General features: G+C 44.1%; 1 protein-coding gene across 5 annotated transcripts in view; it reads right to left on the minus strand.

Moving 5' to 3' along the window:
* The window catches only part of LOC110502006 (target of Nesh-SH3), a 37923-nt gene extending 15969 nt beyond the window's left edge, over positions 1 to 21954 (minus strand). For 2 of the 5 annotated variants that reach the window (XM_036959547.1, XM_036959546.1), the window contains exons 1-11: positions 21429 to 21954; positions 13830 to 14009; positions 13090 to 13158; positions 12827 to 12959; positions 11862 to 12043; positions 11601 to 11650; positions 6145 to 6187; positions 5087 to 5152; positions 4823 to 4900; positions 2325 to 2630; positions 794 to 988 (exon numbers count right to left, since the gene is read on the minus strand). In XM_036959547.1, the coding sequence (XP_036815442.1) occupies positions 794 to 988; positions 2325 to 2630; positions 4823 to 4900; positions 5087 to 5152; positions 6145 to 6187; positions 11601 to 11650; positions 11862 to 12043; positions 12827 to 12959; positions 13090 to 13158; positions 13830 to 14009; positions 21429 to 21522 (1396 nt within the window). In that variant the 5' untranslated portion in view covers positions 21523 to 21954. The remainder of the gene's footprint in view (positions 1 to 793; positions 989 to 2324; positions 2631 to 4822; positions 4901 to 5086; positions 5153 to 6144; positions 6188 to 11600; positions 11651 to 11861; positions 12044 to 12826; positions 12960 to 13089; positions 13159 to 13829; positions 14010 to 21428) is intronic. The other 3 variants (XM_036959548.1, XM_036959549.1, XM_036959550.1) reach the window with 3 other exon arrangements.
* Between the last annotated feature and the right edge of the window lie 2151 nt (positions 21955 to 24105).

The following is a 24105-nucleotide window of genomic DNA, read 5'->3' on the forward strand; positions in this document are numbered from 1 at the left end:
AGCTAGACAGTCAGGGAGAATAAAAGTTCCCAAAACATTGGATAGAGGACAATTCTTTGTACATTTTGGAAATATAACCAATTTTCAGTGTGGCCCTGGTAGGACCTGGTTGAAGACCAAATCCAGGCCCAGGGGCAAAAGGTGTTTGACACCCCTGCTGTAGAGCATTCTCCTCTCCCTCTCTCTCCCCTGCTCTCCCCCTCTCCCTCTCGCTCTCTCTCTCTCAGAGGGGTCTGGAAGTTCTAGATCTGTGTGTGCCATGCTGTGGTGGTGCTAGCTGCCCAGTGCTGGCTGCCCAGTGCTTGGCTTGGTTTGGCATGACTGGTGTAAATGTGATCTATGTCCTAGTCAAAGAGCCGGCCAACCTTCCCGGATAAATCGGTCGACCGGGCGACCATAGGGAGCGTAAATCACGTTAACGACCCTGACCTCTGAGACGCCGCTGTTCCTAGAGGTACAGGCATGAAACGTATGCCAAAGGGGAGGGCCTCTGAGTATGGGTGCAGGGAAGGAGGTTTTGGAGAGACTTACTGTCTGGACCACATGTACTGGACACACACACGAATGCAAATATGCGTCCAAAAACATTGGCAGACATTATTAGGCATATTACACATTCTATGGTTCACTCTGGACCAAGAGCCCATGCCACCCAGATCGGTTCATCTGTGTGTGTGAGAGAGAGTGAGAGGAGGTAGAGAGAGTGAGACCCGAGGTAGTGCTGGGGAGGAAGATAAAGATAAGGAAGAGGAGGGTGAGCAGGAGGAAGAAGAGGAAAAGATTGCTCCATTACCCCCTGGTGTGTCGGAGGTGAGGGAGGAGTTGGTGTTGGTGTCCCTGGGTAGAGAGAGAGGTCTGATGCCGTTAGGGGTGGAGTAGAGAGAGACGCGACTGCGAGGCAACGTTGTGTTTCTGGCCACCGTGACAACGACAGAGCGTGAAGGAGAGCGAGGCTCGGTAGGGGTCAAAGGTCTCAGGAAGCTGGTACCTAGATGAACAAGGAGAGGTGTAGTAGAGGGGTTAGAGAGAGACGGGGTCCGATTCCATGGAGACGAGGTTCAGGGGTCATTCAGTTGAGATGGTAGCAGCCCTGGATGATAAACAAATGAATGAGTGAGTGGGTAAATTAATGAGTGAGTGGGTAAATGAATGAATGAAAGAAAGATGCAGATGTGGAAAGGAAGAGTGAAGTGAAAAGAATCCATGAGGATACGAAACAAAACTTCAACAGACCTTCTATTATATTCCATAAAAGTTGGATGATTGAATAATGCAAGTGAGCAAACTCTCCAGTATCTGAAATGATCAGGAATGCGGTGAGTGTGGTGGAATGAGGGTGGAGGTGGATAGGCACGAGTGATGGAGGGGTGGAGGTGTATAGTTCATTGTAATGGTAGGCGGCAGGTAGCCAGGTTTGAATACTCTGGTTTGAATACTCGAGCTGACTAGGTGAAAAATCTGTCAATGTTCCCTTGAACAATTTGCTCAAGGGGCACTGTACTACTATGGCTAACCCTATAAAACAACACATTTCACTGCACCTATAAGGATGGAGAAGGGGTTGAGGGTACAACAGGCCTGGGTTCAAATATCTCAATTACTTTTGCATGCATTCAAAGTAAGTGTTCAGATACATTTTATTTGAAAAGACAAGTAGTTGAATATTTTAATGTATTTAGAAATACACTTGGAAAGTATTTGAAAATAATCAAATATAATCCAATGCATTTAACCTGCAAGTATTTGAAAATAGTATTTGAAATAAGTATTTGAAAAAAATACTCTCAAATACATTTGGTAGACTATTTGGTTTTTACAAATAACCATACAAATTCTCAAATAAAATTACTTGTTTTGAGTTGTGTATTTGAAAGTACTCAAAAAGTATTTTAAATACCAGATACTCAAATACACATGTATTTGAACACAGGTATGTGGTGCAACACAAACAACAACCCATAGCAACGGTGTATGATCTATGATGACAACAGTGTTATGTGTAAGCTACGATGACATCCAATGAATGATTGATTGATGGTGAACAGACATGACAAATGAGAGCTTTGGGTTTCATGAGGTTGGATGACAACAGAGATGGTGATAGGACTAAATGTTGTCATCGTTACTCCGGCTGTTACTATTGGCCCTCTCAGTGATGAGGGCTTAACTTGGTAGAGGTTGTCCCACCTGATATTGGCTGGGAGCTGTGTGAGAGAGAACTTTGTTTGTTATCAGAGGTTAAGAAACTTGGACTCAATGATCCATTATACATGTTTTTATGGCTCTGATAGAGCCTAGGTGAGGGGAGAGAGCAAGATCTTTACCCGTGGGGGTCTGTCGGTTCTGGGTGACCTTAGCAGGCTGTTGGGGCTGGGCCTGTTGGGGCCTAGCCTGGGCCGGTCCCCTGTGTCTCTGTCCGTTACGATTGGGGTTAAGTACAGGGTCAGCTGGGGAAGTCAGGGGAAGGTTGGGGGAGGGCAGGAGCTGGGGGGAGGCATGGGGGAGGGTGGGGGAGGGTAGGAGCTGAGGGGAGAGTAAGGAGAGGTTGGGGGAGGGCAGGGGGATGGCAGGTGAGGCACGGGGGAGATCCACAGAAGGAGAGGAGGCAGATATGATCTGATCTGCTCGTCCTGGGGTGGGTGAGAGAGGAGAGTGGTACAATGAGGCCATAGAAATATAATCTAATAGAACAGACAGTACTCCAAGGACAGGTCTTTGACAATGGAAAACGAAGAGGAGAAATTGGCATGGAAATAGAATGTTTTAGAGAAACCATAGAATCCATTAACAGATGAAATAGAAGAACCATAGAAAATAGATAGAAAGACTCTCCGATAACCGGGCTGATATGTGTTTACGACTTGGGCTAGGGAAACTTATCCTGAACCTCAATCAGCACATAACATATACCTGGCAAGATGTTGATACAGAGGGTTGGATTTCAAAGGATCTGAGCCCATATGGAGCAGTTTACAGTGTAACGACCGTGTAACTACACACATACGCTGCTACCAGGCCTAGGACACCTGTGAGTGACGGCCATCCAAAATACATTTGGCTGTGTGCCACTGGATGACTGTGATCCATGAAGTTTTAACAGAGGGAGTATTGATCACCTAATGAGGGATTTGAATGACCATCTTTGATTGATTGTTCAATCCGATCAGGTACTTTACCTCAACTCACAGAAGGATGAGAAGAGAGGAGAGAGAGAGAGAGAGAGAGAGAGAGAGAGAGAGAGAGAGAGAGAGAGAGAGAGAGAGAGAGAGGAAGGAGAAGGTTGTAGATGAGTATATAACATGGCATCCCAGTGTCACTTCTCATGTTAATGGCCATATAATGGTGATGCTAGCACAGTTAGGGTTGTGGGGTGCTTGTGGTGTAGTTGTGTTATAAACAGACAGGTAGGGCTTTAAATGTAATGAGTTAAAAGCAAATCACCAATAAATGTATTGTTGTTATTAATCTATTTCAGGTACTTTATCCTTTTCCTGACGTTTTGCGAACTTTTGTTCCAGAGGGACAACAGGAACGATAGACAAATAGGAATACAATGAAAGATTGGATAGGAATGGATAGGAAGGGAAGGGATAGGATAGGAAGGGAATCGATAGGATAGGAAGGGAAGGGATGGGAAGGGATAGGATAGGAAGGGAATGGATAGGATAGGAAGAGAAGGGATAGGATAGGAAGGGAATGGATAGGATAGGAAGAGAAGGGATAAGATAGGAAGGGAATGGATAGGATAGGAAGGGAAGGGATAGGATAGGAAGGGAATGTATAGGAAGGGATAGGATACGATAGGAAGGGAATGATCAGAATAGGATAGGAAGGGATAGGATAGGATAGGAAGGGAAGGGAAGGGAAGGGAAGGGATAGGATAGAAAGGAGGTACAGAGTATAGAAGATGAAAAATTAGGACATTTTATGGTAGAGCTGAGGCTCTGTTCCTGTTGGGGAGAAAGCGTGATAATTTTGTAGCATGCTACTTCATCATGCAGACTGAACACCTTCTAGACTGCAACTGGCTGAAAGCAAAGCACTGTGAGTTAAAACAATGATTCTAAATGAACAGTTGTGTTGGGGAATGTTGAGTGGAATGTTTTAAATGTCTTAATGAATGTGGACAGGTATCATGGTATAAGATGCTGATTGATACACAGTATGGACAAATGGATGCACAGAGACTGTAAAGAAGTGAGACAAAGGTAGCACCTTTTTTTCTAAGAGTGTATCTAGAACCTAAAAGGGTTCTTCGGCTGTCCCCACAAGAGAACCCTTTGAAGAACCCTATCTGATTCTAGGTAGAACCCTTTTGGGTTCCATGTAGAACCCTTTCCACAGAGGGCTCTACCTGGAACCAAAAAGGGTTATCTTATGGGGACAGCCAAAGAATAGTTTTGGAACCCTTATTTCTAAGAGTGTAGAGGAAGACAGAAAGAGACGATTGACTTGTTTGTGGAATGAAACTGATGAGAAACGCATTGCGGGAACAAGCAGCGCTTATGCAATATGCTCAAAAGGTCCTGGGATGTTCTCAGTAGGCCCATACAACCACGTGGCTAAGTCATGCTGCCATGGCAACCTACCTCCACCTTCTTGAGAATTGTCTGAGGCAGTATTGGAACTGACAGCCATCTTCTCCTGAGATCCGGGGCTCTCTACTTACTGTACTCAGTGCATACCAATCTTACTCATGCAGCCAATCATAAAAAAGATCCCTCTGAAACCACGCCTGCCCACCCTTTCATTGGCTGCAGCCAAGCTGGCTGACGGTTAAGCCGTCCTGTCTCATTAGGGAGTAAAGTGTCTGTCTGTTTACCAGTTGGCTCGTGCTGCACCTGAGGCATTGTGGGTCGGGGAGTGGACACGAAGTGCTGTCTATTGGCCGAGGTTGGCGCTGAGGAATATAGCAAACTTTAAGAATCACACACAATCTGTGGAGAGAGATTTGATGTCCTGCTACAGGATATAAACTGTGAAATGGTTTTCTGAGTAAAAGAAAGAGACATGAAAAGTATAAGATTGAAAAAAACGGCAAGGTCAAGAAGGAGAGATCATAGGACATAGCTGCATGGCTCATTACCGAAGGTGGTCCTTGGAGCTACAGGTGTCCTGAAGAGGGTTCTGCCCTGGCTCCTGTTATGGACAGCTGAACAGAAGGAAGGGACACACATCAAAACAGCTATCATCACTTTGCCATCCTGGAGCTTCCAAATGAAAATAACATGCATGCAGCTCTGTTCAGTTCACTGCAGTGCAGTATGTACTGTATGTATGGGCTCAGTGCATTACAGTTAAGAGCAGATTGTACAGTATGGCCTAAGTACAGCATGCCTGTCAAAAGGATGATTTCAAAACATTGACAGCCCTAGCAAGCATGCATCTTGCTGATCACATCGTCATCCAAGGCAACATGTATTGTGTGTACAACAGGAATGCCATCTTCTCTGGTCACCTGGAATAAACACTGTGGTAATCAGAAGGACGAATAAGAGATTACTGTATAACATGGGACTGAATGATGATGAGGTCGTGTCTGCAGAGTCGTAAATCAGACGTCCTATTAAAAATTCTTTCAGTGCTGGTTCCTCAGAGCAGGGTTCAGTGAGGAGGGGTGAAACAGACGTTTCGGAGGGAGAGTGATAAATCATCAAGTCCTGTAAAGTCTTTGCCGCTGTATTAAACCAGGGTTCAGTGGGTATGACCAAAGCAGGAGTGTGTGTCTGTGTGTGTGTGTGTCAAAATAAAATGTATTTGTCACATGCACTGAATACAACAGACGTAGATTTTGTCGTGAAATGCCTACTCATGAGCCCTTTCCCAACAATGCAGAGTAAAAAAATAAAATAATAATACAATAAATAAATGAAATAGTAACACAAAATAACAAAAACAAGGCTATGTAAGGAGTACCAGTACCGAGGTAATGTCCTGGGGTACGAGGTAGTTTAGGTAATTGTGGTAATATGTACACGTACTCTAGGTAGGGGCAAAAGTGACTAAGCAATCAGGATAGATTATAAACCGAGTAGCAGCAGCGTATGTGAAGAGTGAAAATGTGTGTGTGTGTGTGTGTGTGTGTGTGTGTGTGTGTCAAATCAATGTGTCTGTCTGTCTGTCTGTCTGTGTCTATTGGCTTACCGTGACGAGGAGGGAAGAAGGCCCGTGGCATGTTGACCGTTTTCTATTAGGAGAGAGAAAGAGAGTGAGCGAGAGATGGGGGGAGAGAAAGAGAGATGTGGGGGAGTGACAGGGAGGGGGTTTAGAAAGAGAGATGTGGGGGAGTGACAGGGAGGGGGTTTAGAAAGAGAGATGTGGGGGAGTGACAGGGAGGGGGTTTAGAAAGAGAGATGTGGGGGAGTGACAGGGAGGGGGTTTAGAAAGAGAGATGTGGGGGAGTGACAGGGAGGGGGTTTAGAAAGAGAGATGTGGGGGAGTGACAGGGAGGGGGTTTAGAAAGAGAGATGATACTGTATGAGTCGTCACTGGCCTGTCCGTCAATGTAAATAAGTTCTTAATTAGTTCTTAATTGAATTGTCTGGAAAAATACAGGTTAAATAAAATGAAAAAATTATACAATGATAGTATGAAGAGCTATCTACTTCACTAATTTAGTGAGTCAAAGAATCAATTTGCTCTCGCTCACTCTCACTCTCGCTCACTCTCTCTCACTCCCTCTTACATAACCCCATGCCCTCTTCTCCATGTCTGATCTGTAAACTCTCCAGCGGGAAGATCGTTATTCCAACTTTCCCTCAGGAAGTGCCAGTGTTGCGGCTGATGCTGGCCAGCTGTGCAGCTTTACGAGAGCGGGGCCGGCGGCACGTGAGACGACAGAGACACACAGTCCAGTCACTTAGCACGGCCAGAAAGTTAAGGCTAACGCTTCTCTCCATATTTCCCTCCACTCTCTTCTCTCCTCTCTTTTCTGCTTCACCTCTTTCCAAAATCCAATATTTACTTTGCCCTCTTCTCCTCCTCCAGTTCTCCTCTCCTCTCCTCTCCTCTCCTCTCCTCTCCTCTCCTCTCCTCTCCTCTCCTATCCTCTCCTCTCCTCTCCTATCCTATCCTATCCTCTCCTCTCCTCTTTAGTAATGCAGATATTAGCTGGCTAAGGTCCTCTTTACTGCTATTGGCCAAATATGGCTAGCTGGTTGTTTAGCTATTTTCCAATAAGGAGTAGGATGGAAAGAATGTGCTGCTTGCAGCTCTTATATTACACTCTGTAGACTTACTAGAGCACATTACATACTAGAGAACATTACATACCAGATCACATTACATACTAGAGAACACTACATACTAGAGCACACTACACACTATAGCACATTACACACAAGCACATTACATACTAGAGAACATTACATACCAGATCACATTACATACTAGAGAACATTACATACTAGAGAACATTACACACAAGAGCACATTACATAATCACTAGACCACAACACATACGCTAGCACACCACATACTAGAGCTCATTGCATACTAGAGCATGTTACACACTAGAGCACATTACATACTTTAGCACAGTACATACTTTAGCACAGTACATACTAAACACTACATACTAGAGCACACTACATACTAGAGCACACTACACACTAGAGCACACTACAAAACAGAGCACCATAGTACATACTAGCGCACACTAGATCACACTACATACTGGAGCACAGTATATACTAGAGCACACTACATATTAGGGCACAGTGCATACTAGGGTACACAACATAATCACTAGACCACAACACATAATAGAGCTTTTTGCATACTAGTGCTCATTGCATACTAGAGCACACTACACACTAGAGCACATTACATACTAAAACACTACACACAAGAGCGCATCACACACTAGAGCACATCACACACTAGAGCACATCACACACTAGAGCACATCACACACTAGAGCACATCACACACTAGAGCACATTACATACTAGAGCAAACTGCACACTAGAGCACATTACGTACTAGAGTAGAGTACATACTAAAACACTACACACTAGAGCACATTACACAATAGAGAACATTACATACTAGAGCACAGTACATACTAAAAAACTACACACGAGAGCACATCACACACTAGAGAACATTACACACTAGAGAACACTACATAACAGGGCACATTACATACTAGAGCACACTACAGTACATACTAGCGCATACTAGATCACACTACATACTGGAGAACCCTACATACTAGCGCACCCTACATACTAGAGCACATCACACACTAGCGCACCCTACATACTAGAGCACATCACACACTAGAGCACATCACACACTAGAGCACATCACACACTAGAGCACATCACACACTAGAGCACATCACACACTAGAGCACATTACATACTAGAGCAAACTGCACACTAGAGCACATTACATACTAGAGCACAGTACAAACTAAAACACTACACACTAGAGCACATTATACACTAAAGCACATTACATACTAAAACACTACACACAAGAGCGCATCACACACTAGAGCACATCACACACTAGAGCACATCACACACTAGAGCACATCACACACTAGAGCACATCACACACTAGAGCACATTACATACTAGAGCAGACTGCACACTAGAGCACATTACGTACTAGAGTAGAGTACATACTAAAACACTACACACTAGAGCACATTACACAATAGAGAACATTACATACTAGAGCACAGTACATACTAAAAAACTACACACAAGAGCACATCACACACTAGAGAACATTACACACTAGAGAACACTACATAACAGGGCACATTACATACTAGAGCACACTACAGTACATACTAGCGCATACTAGATCACACTACATACTGGAGCACCCTACATACTAGCGCACCCTACATACTAGAGCACACTACATATTAGGGCACACTAAATACTAGGGCACACAACATAATCACTAGACCACAACACATACTAGAGCTCATTGCATACTAGAGCTCATTGCATACTAGAGCACGTTACACACTAGAGAACATTACATACTAGAGCACAGTACATACTAGAACACACTACACACTAGAGCACATTACATACTAGAGCACACTACATAATCACTAGACCACAACACATACACTAGCACACCACATACTAGAGCTCATTGCATACTAGAGCACAGTACACACTAGAGCACTTTACATACTAGAGCACATTACATACTAGAGCACATTACATACTAGAGCACATTGCATACTAGAGCACAGTACATACTAAAACACTACACATTAGAGCACATTACACACTATAGCACATTACACACTAGAGCACAGTGCACACAAGAGCACATTTCACACTTGAGCACATCACACACTAGAGCACATTACACACTAGAGCACAGTACATACTAAAAAACGACATACTAGAGCTCATTACATACTAGAGCTCATTACATACTAGAGCACACTACACAATAGAGCATATTACATACTAGAGCACATTAGAGCACACTACACACTAGAGCACACTACACACTAAAGCGCATTACACACTAGAGCTCAGTACACACTAGAGCACATTACATACCTGAGCACACTACACACTAGAGCACACTACACAATAGAGCACACTACACACTAAAGCACATTACGCACTAGAGCACATTACATACTAGAGCACAGTGCATACTAAAACACTACACACTAGAGCACATTACACACTAGAGCACATTACACACGATAGAACATTACATACTAGAGCACACTATACACTATAACACTTTACGTATTAGAGCACACTACATACTACAACACTACACACTAGAGCACACTACACACCATAGCACACTACATACTAGCACACATTACATATTTGAGCACACTGCATACTAGGGCACACTACATAATCACTAGACCACAACACATACACTAGCACACCACATACTAGAGCTCATTGCATACTAGAGCACAGTACACACTAGAGCACATTACATACTAGAGCACATTGCATACTAGAGCACAGTACATACTAAAACACTACACATTAGAGCACATTACACACTAGAGCACATTACACACTATAGCACATTACACACTAGAGCACAGTGCACACTAGAGGACATTTCACACTTGAGCACATCACACACTAGAGCACATTACACACTAGAGCACAGTACATACTAAAAAACAACATACTAGAGCTCATTACATACTAGAGCTCATTACATACTTGAGCACATTGCATACTAGAGAACACTACATACTAGAGCACATTACACACTAAAGCACACTACATACTAGAGCACACTAAGACACTACACACTAGAGCACACTACACACCAGAGCACACTACATACTAGCACACATTACATATTTGAGCACACTACACACTAGAGCACACTACATGCTGAAACCCTACACACTAGAGCACATTACATATTTGAGCACACTACACAAATTACATACTAGAGCACACTACACACTAGAGCGCACTACACACTAGAGCACAGTACATACTAAAAAACGACATACTAGAGCTCATTACATACTAGAGCTCATTACATACTAGAGCATACTACACACTAGAGCATATTACATACTAGAGCACATTAGAGCACACTACACACTAGAGCACACTACACACTAAAGCGCATTACACACTAGAGCTCAGTACACACTAGAGCACATTACACACTAGAGCACAGTACATACTAAAAAACGACATACTAGAGCTCATTACATACTAGAGCTCATTACATACTAGAGCATACTACACACTAGAGCATATTACATACTAGAGCACATTAGAGCACACTACACACTAGAGCACACTACACACTAAAGCGCATTACACACTAGAGCTCAGTACACACTAGAGCACATTACATACCTGAGCACACTACACACTGGAGCACACTACACACTAGAGCACACTACACACTAAAGCACATTACGCACTAGAGCACAGTACATACTAAAACACTACACACTAGAGCACATTACACACTAGAGCACATTACACACGAGAGAACATTACATACTAGAGCACACTATACACTATAACACTTTACGTATTAGAGCACACTACATACTAGAGCACACTGCATACTAGAAGACATTACAAGCGAGAGCACCTTACATACTTGAGCACATTGCATACTAGAGAACACTACATACTAGAGCACATTACACACTAAAGCACACTACATACTAGAGCACACTACATACTACAACACTACACACTAGAGCACACTACACACCAGAGCACACTACATACTAGCACACATTACATATTTGAGCACACTACACACTAGAGCACACTACATACTGAAACCCTACACACTAGAGCACATTACATATTTGAGCACACTACACAAATTACATACTAGAGCACACTACACACTAGAGCGCACTACACACTAGAGCACATTACACATTTGAGCACACTACACAAATTACATTACATTACATACTGGAGAACACTACACACTAGATCACACTACATACTAAAACACTACATACTAGAGCACACTACATAATGACTAGAGCACACTACATAATGACTAGAGCACACTACATAATGACTAGAGCACACTACATAATCACTAGAGGGCAGTAAAAGAGCAATGTGTGCAGCACTTACCACAGGCTTCAGAGGTGTCCTTGGTTTGTAGGGTTTCTGCATGGCCTTCCCTGGAAAACACAACACAATACTAATGAATAACTGGAACTAATAGAATATATGTTACTAGTATTGGACCACAAGGAATATACTGTACAGTAAATATAAAACATGTGATCTGTGTGAGATGCTGACAGAGTCAATGCTGCATCAATTTTGGGCATTTAAAGGGGGAATGATTTGAACTATGGAAGGAAAGAGGGGAAGGGTTTAGGTACGTACCGCTCATGTTGGTGTTGTGGATGACTGGCTTGCTCCATACTCCGCTGCGTTCCTTGTTGTTGGGTCGGACACCAAACTCATAGGCCGTGTTGGGCTTAAGGCTGTCGATGACCGTGTCGCTTGCGGGGCACGTCTGGTAGGTCCACTTCCGGTTCCTCTCACGGTAGCGCACCGTGTAGTTCCTGCGTCAACCCAGATAGAACACAACATTGTTCATTATCACACATTTTCATCAGCAGTATTAGAACATTGTGTATGCTGTAGTGACAAGTGTCAACAAACATAGAATGGAATAGAAATGTCAGAAATGGTGTGGTAACATGGATGGTAAAGCGTTATGATGGCACAGTTTCCTAGGATTGATTTGTAAGTTAAAACAATGGCTTGTTATAAAACTGTGAGAGTCTGTCCACCATTTTGTGTCAGTGACTGCCATGAAAGTAAAGCTGTAAGTTCTGGTATCCTGGTTGAGACGTGTTGTGCAGGCCAGGGGCACAGGGCAGTGACAGCCATAACTGACATTAGAGAGTTTAAAAAGCCAGCAGGGACTGGGAGCAGAGTAGGGTGAGGTCAAGCTTTCCAATGTCTTTTCCAGGGGAAGTTTAGAGAAGTAGAGAAGAATGTGTCAATGAGTTGATGTGTAGGATGAGGATCACTCCAACCACTACTAAACACCTGTGCCCTCGCCCACTGCCTTCCACCTCCACTCAGTAACCAGAAAGACTGGCAGACGATGTGTTGCAGTTCGACCACATGTTTAAAGCTGTCTGTTGTATATAATATGAGGGTGAGTTTGAGTGAAATACAGCTTTGTTTTTCTCAAGCTGGGAAAATAATCTTCTTACTATGGTGTCAGAGCATGACGAACTAGCACCGGAACCCCTGTAGGTAGGTTGGGATGTGGGCTGTGTACCTGTACTGGCTCACTCTGCTGAGCGTGCATGTGCGTGCATGCGCTAACTCACCCGTCCTCCAGGCAGTCGTTCATGATGTTCCCCTCGTAGGGCGTCTTGAGGAGGGTTCCCCAGGACAGCAGCACGGAGGTGGGGGTCACGGACCCAATCACCAGGTGGAGGGGCTTCTCCAGGTTCACGTTGCCTATGGAGTCACAGGGGTCAGTTCAAAGGTAAATCTCGTCAGATTGAAAGGAATGGGCATAAATGAGAAAAGAGTCAATCATTTATCACATTATTACTGGTAACACTTGGAGTTGGTGCATGTGTGGTACCTGTGCACTGTTTCTTCACATCATTGACTGGGATGGGCTGGACAGCGATCAGGTACTTGGGCTCGGCATCTGGAATAGAGTCAGGGAATAGCCTTGATCACAGAAGATTGTTAATTATTGACTCTGAATTTGATCGTGTTTCAGGAGGCCCTCAATGGGGTTGAGTTTGGACGTTCCCAAATGTGACCTGACCGAACATTCCAGAAATGAATAGGGCAGGCTGTCTTTGACATTACACTGCGAGTGAGGTGTGTGTGTGTGTGTGTGTGTGTGTGTGTGTGTGCATCTTCATGTGTGTAACACAGGACGTTGCAGGCACCTTCATTTGAGAGGATGGGCTCGTGGTAATGGCTGGAGTGGAATAGGTGGAATGGTATCAAATACATCAAACACATGGCATTCCATTTGCTCTGTTCCAGCCATTATTCCGAGCCGTCCTCCCCTCAGCAGCCTCCACTGGTGTGTAGGTGTGTATGTGTTGGAGGGGTGTTGGAGTCTGCACAGATGTGTTCTCTGTCGGTGATGACATTAATCAAAACATGACTAAACCGTCAACATAACACACATACTGTCTGTGTGCGAAACCACTCTATAGTTGCTGGTCTGTAAGCCTCAAAGGCTCAAATCTTTGTATTCCTTTGGAAAACCTACATGGCATCATTCACATTTTGATTATACTGTCAATGCTATGGGGAATGATCATGCAATCATACATAACACACAAAACACACACGCCTCACCAATCTCTGTCTCGTATGGCAGTCCGTTCTCTGGGAGTTGGATAAACTGTTTAGAGAACATGCTGCTGCCGTAGCCCAGGATGTAGCCCTCCAGCTTGGTGTCAGCGTTCGGACGTACAAACTTCATCACGATGGTGTCGCCTGTAGCGTTGATCCTCACCTTCATGTTCTGACGTCGCACTGTGGGAGAGGAGAGTGTTCAGTAAGGTCGGAATGGAGGGCACACACACACATTGGGCACAATGAATGCCTTTCCTCTTTCTCTACACACACAGACAGAGGCTGCTTTGAATTGGAATAATAATAGTCTCAAGACTGGTTTCGTTTACATAGACAACGGAAACAAATCAATCAAATTGTATTAGTCACATGCGCCGAATACACCTTACAGTGAAATGCTTACTTAAAGCCCCAAAGCAACAATGCAGTTAAAAAAAATATGAATAAGAATAAGAAATAAAAGTAACAAGTAATTAAAGAGCAGCAGTAAAATAACAATAGCGAGACTATATACAGGGGGTACCGGTACAGAGTCAATGAGAGGGGGCACCAGTTAGTTGAGGTAATATATGTAGGTAGAGTTATTAAAGTGACTAGGCAGAGATAATAACAGAGAGTAGCAGCGGTGTAAAATAGGGGGTGGGGGGGGGGGGCAATGCTATTAGTATGGGTAGCCATTTGATTAGATGTTCAGGAGTCTTATGGCTTGGGGGTAGAAGCTGTTTAGAAGCCTCTTGGACCTAGACTTGGAACTCCGGTACCGCTTGCCGTGCGGTAGCAGAGAGAACAGTCTATGACTAGGGTGGGTGGTCTTTGACAATTTTTAGGGCCTTCTTCTGACACCGCCTGGTATAGAGGTCCTGGATAGCAGGAAGCTTGGCCCCAGTGATGTACTACCCACTGTAGTGCCTTGCAATCGGAGGCCGAGCAATTGCCATGCCAGGCAGTGATGCAACCAGTCAAGATGCTCTCGATGGTGCAGCTGTAGAACCTTTTGAGGATCTTAGGACCACTGTCTTGGTGTGCTTGGACCATCTTAGTTTGTTGGTGATGTGGACAACAAGGAGCTTGGAGCTCTCAACCTGCTCCACTACAGTCCCGTTGGTGGGGGCGTGCTCGGTCCGCCTTATCCTGTAGTCCACGATCATCATCTTTGGCTTGATCACGTTGAGGGAGAAGTTGTTGTCCTGGCACCACATGGGCAGGTCTCTGACCTCTTCCCTATAGGCTGTCTCGTCATTGTTGGTGATCAGGCCCACCACTGTTGTGTCATCGGCAAACTTAATGACGGTGTTGATGGTAATGATGGAGTCGTGTCTGGCTGTGCAGTCATGAGTGAACAGGGAGTACAGGAGGGGACTGAGCACGCACTCCTGAGGGGCCTCTTTGTTGAGGATCAGCATGGCGGATGGGTTGTTACCTACCCTTACCACCTGGGGCGGCCCTTCAGGAAGTCCAGAATCCAGTTACAGAGGGAGGTGTTTAGTCCCATGGTCCTTAGCGTAGTGATGAGCTTTGAGGGCACTATGGTGTTGAAAGCTGAGCTGTAGTAAATTAATTGCATTCTCACATAGGTGTTCCTTTTGTCCAGGTCGGAAAGGGCAGTGTGGAGTGCAATAGAGATAGCATCATCTGTGGATCTGTTAGGGTGGTATGCAAATTGGAGTGGGGGGTCTAGGGCTTCAGGGATAATAGTGTTGATGTGAGCCATGACCAGCCTTTCAAAGCACTTCATGGCTACAGACTTGAGTACTACGGGTCAGTAGTCATTTATGCAGGTTACCTTAGTGTTCTTGGGCACAGGGACTATGGTGGTCTGCTTTAAACAAGTTAGTATTACAGACTTGGACAGGGAGAGGTTGAAAATGTCAGTGAAGACACTTGACATATCCTGCCAAAATCAACAGCGTTTGAACCCCCAAGACCACATGCCCTACCCAAGGAGCTCAGAGAAACAGGTTACACAAGGACAGAAACCATAGAGAGACAAAGACCCAAACAGAGAAAAGTGCAGTGCAGAGGCAGAAAACTGGTTTCATTGGTGTTTACTGGTAGTGTAAACAGCAGGGTGAGAGACCTTTGGCCAGGACTGTGTTTGGTATGAGAGTTTAGGGAAGGATTTAAAGTGTCTGCCTCGTTAACACGTGAAGATAAACACAAAAACAGAGAGAAGTAAAGCAAAGGTGTATGAGAGAGTGGCAAATACACAGTAAGTGGTAAGTCTGACTTACACAGTAAGTCTGAGAGCAGAATTCTCAGACATTTTACCTCACTGTACAGCATGTGCATTCAGCGAACTGCAGTGAGATATCTAGGGGCAAACTAAAGAGTAAAATGCAAATTGTGGAACGTGCTTTTGAAAAATAAATGTGCACGTACTGCCAGCGGACGCCAGAGACAAAGAGGTTGGGGAGAAATGAGGGGAAACCATGCTTTGATGAATAGCCTCAGTCTTTGCCAACTGTGTGTTTCCTATCAAGACTGCATTTGTTTTGTTTCTCCCTCTATATTTCTGATGAAACAATGGGGGATTGGCTCTAGCTCTGGCTCCAATGAGAGGGCTTTCCAGTGTATGAAACATCAGGAAATTTCTGGCTGCGTTTCTCCAACTCCAAAACAAGCAAACATTGGCTCAGTCCCCTAACAACCTGGTCCAAATCCCAACAGTTTGGCCGTTCTACAACAGGGACTTATCTGTATTTCCAGTCTAACATGACTGGAAGTTTATAAATAGACAGTATCATAACCCCAATCATCAATCTACATCAAAGGGAAACTGTTCACAACCAAGCCACCAGAATAGATAACAAGAAATTGGAATATTAGCCAACCATAACACAGATATCTAAGGGAAGAAGAGGATTTTGGTATCGTCTTGGATACGAGGCAGAGATGATTAGGAATGACACAGAATGTTCAAACTGACCAAAGCCTTGTCACGGTCACAACTGACCTAGAGCTTGACGACCAAATGAAAATCCAGAACCACCTGATCATCACCTCCGGCATTGTGCGCGCACGCACACACGCACACACGCACCTAGGGCTGTACTGAGGGCAGAAGCCAGCACACCTCTAGTTAGCCTGTTATTTGTAAAGAATAAATACTTCCGCTAAATGCCATGTATCAACTGACTCTATGACCTTGCACTGATGAACCACAAAGACAAGGGATACCTCTGACAACCAAGGCCCATAATTAAATTACTAAGCGTTTGCACCGGGTGAGAAGTTTGCACCTATAGCAACAACATATTACTCACATGTGCTACCATAGTAATTAAATGTAAATGAAGAGGCTGTGCATTATGTTGTGATAAGGACACAGTGTGTACGGTGTACTTCATGTTGTCTAGGACACACTGTGTTCCAGATCTCAGCAGCAATGCTGATTGTTGTATTATGCAATGGATAAATAAATCATAAGGCCTTTCATAAATGTCAACTGGATGTTATTAGAAGGTGATAGCCAATGCACATTTTCCAAATAGCTGCAGGGTTTGTCTGAGTGGTTGCTAAGAGGGAGGATCAGTGAGATGTTGTGTTTTTATTGAGGAGAACTCTGCCCGTCACCATGTCATAAGGTTTGCTACAGCAGCTTTATCCATTATCACACTTCATGAAAATATCAGAGAAAAGCACCTAGCTGTACCTAAAGGGGCAATGTTTCGCTAAGGGATGGGAATGGAGAAATGCAACCATTCAAAATCATAGAGCTATGGATGCAAGGACTGACCATCCATAATATCAAACGTTTGTTTGCATTTATTTTGTATACAAACATTGGAGTAAATCAAGTTTACATTTTTGGTTCTGATGGGGTACGACAGTCGAACTAAGCTCATGAAGCATTTATAAGGTCTATGGGTATTTATCATTAATTTAAGCACGAAACATGGATGTAGCAACTGCAGATTGGCCCTTTAAACTTCAACAATCCTAAACGGAAATCCTGCATTGCTCAAGAGATGCAAGCTCAAATTCATACATGTGAATCACCACAAAAAGTGGACCAAAGGATCAGCCAAACTATGAAAACACAGCCAGCACACTTAAAAGATACAATAAATACTTCCTCTCTGATCCCACTATTCCTCTTGGGATTGCAGAAGCTCCCTTGGACAGGAGACACTGAGCGGAAACATTGACTGGAGGCGACTGGACTTCACGACGGCCATCTTGGCTCATCCCTGGTGATGGATGGTCCTCTTGGAGAGGGAGGTGGTCATTAGGCCTGTCAGAGGGTGAGCTCAGTGCTCTCGCTGCTATGAAAATTTACAAACACCCACTCCGCGGGTGTTTGTGCGCGTGTGTGTGTGTGTGTGTGTGTAGCTTTGGAATCAGCATTGTCACATTGTTGATTTAAGTCTTGCTCTTTTGCACACCCAAACTAGATCCTCTTGGCAGCTTGTTTTCGGCCCTCCGTCTTTCAATTTCTCTTCTCTCGTGTCCTATCATTCCTCTATTCATTCCTCTCTTTGAAAGGACATTGATTAATATTATCCCGCTGTATGCACATACAGTACATAAAACACACATTCACACACTGCTAGGTAGGTTTTGTGTGCGTGGGGCTTTATGGCTCTAGTTGACTTTACGCAGCTCTGCAGGTGTTTAGTTCTTGTGTTTCCATCCTGGGAATGAGAAGGTGGAGAGGTGCAAAGGGACTTGGCTTCCCACGGCCAGCAAAGACAAGTTTTACGACTCTTGGTAACAGAGTCGGCTTCATTTAATTCAATGAAGTGTAAAAAATCTCTCTTGTCCAACTAGAAGAAAAAGTGTTTGGAATGGTTCTGTCTCCAAACAAAAAGAGTCAACTTTGAGAAAAACAGAAACAGCTTGAAGGTGGTAAGAAATGACAAGCAGACCTCACCTGTCACAAAATTCCAATGGGGGATGGGGGAGAGGGGATTTGATACGCTATAGTGGGCTCCACACCACTACACCACACCCTCGGCCATGGGCCAGCCCAGCCATGCTTCGGGTTCTCAGGGGGAGCTTTACCTCACAGCCCAGCTGGAGCAAGCCGTGCCTGGGCTAAGGCTCCCACGCTATCCCCTGCACTGGTCCCCCTGATCTCATACTATATCTCCCACATATGGCTCAACTGCAGTTGTTTTCTTTTCTCTGGCAACAAAACTCCATTTCTCCCTTTCACCAACTCTCCCTCCCTTCATCTCTCCGGCACTCCATTGTTCTCTAATCATCCCTCCATCTTTCTAAACCTCTCTCATCCATCCGTCCATCTCTCAGGCTGTTAGAGCACACACACCCAACATGCACAAAGAAGTATAAAGCACATCAACAAACTGATCCAGAGTCTGTATTTGAGGTCACTTCAGCCAGAGATAACTTGACGTAACATATTCCAACTAGGGACAGGGAACACATGTCAAAATGAAGAGCCACACCCACCTCTGACAGACCTCCAAAGCAAACTCACGTTACACTCGTTCATCCAATCTCAATGTTATTGTCTGTAAGCCAACTTCAGCTAACAACACACTGTGGAACTGTCTGTAAGCCAATGTCACAGTTTTTCCACAGTGCTTGCCCTTCTAACCGACTCTCCTCTGTAGTCTCACTCACTTAAAATCAGCTTTATTAGCATCAAAGTTTTCAAAGTGCCCAACTTTAATTTACAGAAAACAGTGTGGCGGCACTGTGGAGACATGGGAAACGGGAGCCAGAATTAAACTAAAACACACTGCGTGTATATATATAGTGTGTGTGTGTGTGCACGTGTGTGTGTGACCCTTGTGTATGCGTCAGAGCGGGTGTGGGTTAATGGGACAGCATGGCAGAGTTTCCCGTGACTGTTGTGAAAATCCTAACCAGAGTGATCCCTCAAAACAGGGCTGATTCCCATATTAAACAGATTCCATTTTATGGCCCCATTTAAAACATGTTGAAAAATAACTAACTGCTGAGAGAGAGAGAGAGAGAGAGAGAGAGAGAGAGACAGACAGACAGACAGACAGACAGACAGACAGACAGACAGACAGACAGACAGACAGACAGACAGACTTGCAACCAGTGAAGAACAAACACCATTGTAAATACAACCCATATTCATGTTTATTTATTTTCCATTTTGTACTTTAACTATTTGCACATCATTACAACACTGTACAGCCATAATATGACATTTGAAATGCCTCTATTTCTTTGTAATGTCTACTGTTCTATCTATTTCACTTGAATTTAAAATAATTCAACTGCAATAAAAACACATTTTCTGTCTCAAAGGTGAGACAAGGACAAAGGGCCAAACTACCAACAACCCTGACCTGTAACCTGGAAACACTTTCATTAGTGCAAACTGAACACTATTAGAGGCAGCAGAGAGGAAGAGGCAGAGCGAGAGGTTTCACTAACGTCAAAATCTGTCCAAAATAAGCCCAATGTATTTCTATGGGCTTTATATGCAGACCTAAGCTTGTCGGCTGCCTTTCTGCCTTTAGGACAACGACTACCATTGTTAGGACGGAGACATGAGCATCTCGACATTATATACTACATTATATACTACTCTGGCAGCAGTTAACCTCTCTCATCATCACCTGCCCACCTTGTTTCATAGAAATGGGACAAACTCACGTGGCTCATAAAAACAGCACAAGCACAATTATGGACATGGTCTGTAGTGAATTGGAACACCTTGCTCCAGGTCAACTAAAGACAGTTCATCCATTTTCAGCATGATGTACAGTAGACCTACAGTAGTGTAGTGTATTTTACATTGTGGCACAATAGGACAAACTTTACGAGGAACTGGGGTGCATGCTTCTAGACATTAGAATCATTGGCCTTCCTGGCAATGTGTGGCAAGGCAACGGCCACCTGTGGACGTCACGGCAACATCTGCAGGACATACCACCCAACATATAATAACAATTGCGTACCATTCATCATGCTGCATAGTATGCAGAGTCCTATACCACAACCACATAGCATGAAAATGAAATCGTCACCTTGGTTTGGACCATGTAATGGAGCAAGCAGTTTCATAGCATTGGGCGTAGTTTCAGCGGAAGGATTTTAATATCAGTCACATGCCAGTTTCAGATCCAACACTGCAATAATGTCTAGCAATATTATCTGAACGCATAATCACTACAGGATTCATCGAAGCTGTCTACTACGATTTAACTGTGTCTGATTGTGATAAGATACCAGCCACCAATACTGTATAGTTTGGTCCAACAATTCTTCATGAACCTGAGCAGTCACCATCATCAAATGCATTGCAATAATATAATGTGCATGGGTGACCACATTTAATTCAACTGCATGTCCACATAAATTTCATTCACATTTCATTTATACAATCTGAGGCTAACTTTCTTTGCAAAACTCAATAGCCTATAATTTGCATGGCAGAATTCCCATAACAACATATATTCATGCTATGTGATGTAAAGTCGACTCCTGATACGTGCATATTGTATAACTGCAAGCTCTGCATTGGAGTTCTTCAGTTCTAATTCAAGTCTTTTTCAGTTTATACAAGCCAAGCAATTCCATTAACATTGCATTTCTTTGGAGTTGACTGTAAAGGTTTTACATGGCAATGATGGTGATACAGATGTCACTTACCTCTGCTTCTCCGAGCCGTGGATGAGCCGGCCAGTGCAATCCCAACGATGAAAAGGAGGAAGAGGAAGACGAGGAAGGTGTGTGAGAGCTGCATGGTGGAAGGTGATCTGCAGCGGTCTCAGGACTGGCTGGTGGCTCTCACTAGATGCAGTTGACTGAAGACTTAATAATCTCAGTCCAGGACTAAGAGGTGGACTAAGGTGAGCTACTGGACTACAGTACTGGAGAACTTTCACAGAGTAAATATCAACCAGCTCTGGACTAGTTCACAGACTGAGCCTTGTACATGACTAGAACAGTAGAACTAGAACATTAGAACTAGGATAGTAGAACTAGGATAGTAAAGTAATTATCCTAGTTCTGTGTGAGGTATGCTGACTCTGGTGGCTGGACTACTTCACTGAGCTGGTGGGTCTCAGGACTAGTGCAGCACACTGGACAGGCTCTGGCTGAGGCTGTGTCTGAGGCTGAAGGGCTTGATGCTCTGGGGCTCTGTGCTGTGCTCTGGGATGCAGGGAGACCAGCCTGTAGCATCTATACCTACAGAGGGAGGGGACAGACGGAGGCGGACACACCCCCTTTCTCTTTCACTTGGCGTCACACCCACTCTCGCTCTCTCTTCGGTCTCTCTGGCCCTTTCTTTTTCTCTCTTTCGTTTTCTTTCGTTTTCTCTCTCTCTCTCTCTCTCATCCCCCCCTTTCATTCTTCCTATTTTTCCATTCGTTTTTTTCTGCAATGGCAGTCTTTTCCATCCCTAAGGCCCTTGCTGATTTTTCATTGTACTTATTCTCTCATTCTTTCTTTCATTCTTTCTCTCTTTCTCTCCTTCCTTTTTCCTCCCTTTAATTTCTCTCACTCTACCACTCGTTACTGCTCTCTTCATTTAGCCCAAAGTTGTAAGGTGCTTAAAGGTGATGTAAGAGTCTCTTGCAAAAATGGAGGTATGAGGAAAATTAGAAAAGAGGGGTGTCCCACAAGTCCAATATTCAAGAGTCTTCTGCTCTCATCCCTCTCTCACACAATCTCCATTAATTTCTACTGTACCAATCCCCAAAACCCGTCACGAACACGTGCATCTTTGGCGAATACATCCAACACGTGTGGTAACACGCCTACTATGATCACACACCCAAACATGGCATTTTGGCAACATGTACAGTAACCCATCACAAACACGTGCTGGTATACAGTAGTAGGGCAGCATCATAAAAACGCCTTTCAACTGCAGACTCATCCATCAATGTTTACAGCCATTGGGCACAGTGTGTGTGCGTGCGTGTGTGTGTGCATGCACATGTGTGTGTGTGAGCGTACGCATGTGACTAAACGTGTGCCTGGGTGTTTATGTCTGGGTCCAGACAGCAGTCAGTCATCCTGCACGGTTCTGCCAGAACCAGGCCGCTGGAATGCGAAGTGTGTTCATGAATGTGTGTATGTGTGTGTTTCTAGGAGCTCCGGCCCTCTGGCACTGAGGTTCCATCCCACATGCCGTCACACGAGACAGGAACGAGGCCTCGGCCAGAGGGGGCAGGGCTATTCAAACAGGAAGTCCCTACACACCGTCATATTCACAGGCTTCATTCACCAATATCCATTAGGACAGATATGTGTTATGGTTAGACAGTCTACTTGCCTTTAAATATTATAATTCAGGGGTTATAAACAAGAAAAACACCTAGATTCAGAACAAAATCAGAAAAAGAATGTCTGGTTCATTTCCTTTAGACATCAAAGACTATGCATTTAGTCAGATCACAAAATGGCTGTAGTTATTAAAATGTAGATTCAAGTGTAATAATATTTTTGGATCATACTGACCTACTTTCTTTGTCTTGTATAGTATACCAGCCATAGACAGGTGTGTCAGGGTTCATCTGAGGGCTGAATGTTCCAGGAAATGGACATACGCCATGTCCAGAGGTCAATGTAGAGCATCATCCCTCTGTTCAACCTCTCTATTCAACCTCTCTCTCTAACTATTGTTCTTACTTCCACCTTTTCCACCTACCATTTACATTACATTACATTTACGTAATTTAGCAGATCCAGAGCGACATACAGGAAAAAAATTGGGTTAAGTGCCTTGCACATCAATATATTTTTCACATAGTTACCTCAGGGATTCAAACCAGCAACCTTTCGGTTACTGGCCCACCGTTCTTAATCGCTAGACTACCTGTCGCCTCCTTACACCTTTTCCCACCTCCTAACTTTTTCTACCTTTTCCTCCTTCCACCTTTTCCTCCTTTTCCACCTTTTTCATAATTTTTCACCTTTTCCTTCTTTTTCTACATTTTCCCAAATTCTTCCACCTCCTTCCACCTCTTTCCACCTTCTACCTTCTCTCACATTTTTCCACATTTTCCTCCTTTCACCTTTTTCCTCCTTTCCCAACCTCCTTCCACCTTTTCCCACCTTTTTCTACCTTCAACCTTTTTCCTCTTCCTTCCACCTTTTCCACCTCCTTCCACCTCATCCACCTCCGCCTACCTTCTTCCACCTCCCTCCCATCTCGTCCCTCCATTCTCCCTGCCCCTATAGCCTGAGTGTAATCAGTGTTGAAGACACAGGAAGAGACAGAACAGTGAGTACAGGGGGGCATTGTCTGAGCTCGGCTTACATAACTATGTCTTTGCTGTAAAAGCTATGCCCAAGCCTCGGGAGAACTTCAGGGGGA

The sequence above is a fragment of the Oncorhynchus mykiss genome, chromosome 22, assembly GCF_013265735.2.
Source record: "Oncorhynchus mykiss isolate Arlee chromosome 22, USDA_OmykA_1.1, whole genome shotgun sequence".
Taxonomy (NCBI): domain Eukaryota; kingdom Metazoa; phylum Chordata; class Actinopteri; order Salmoniformes; family Salmonidae; genus Oncorhynchus; species Oncorhynchus mykiss.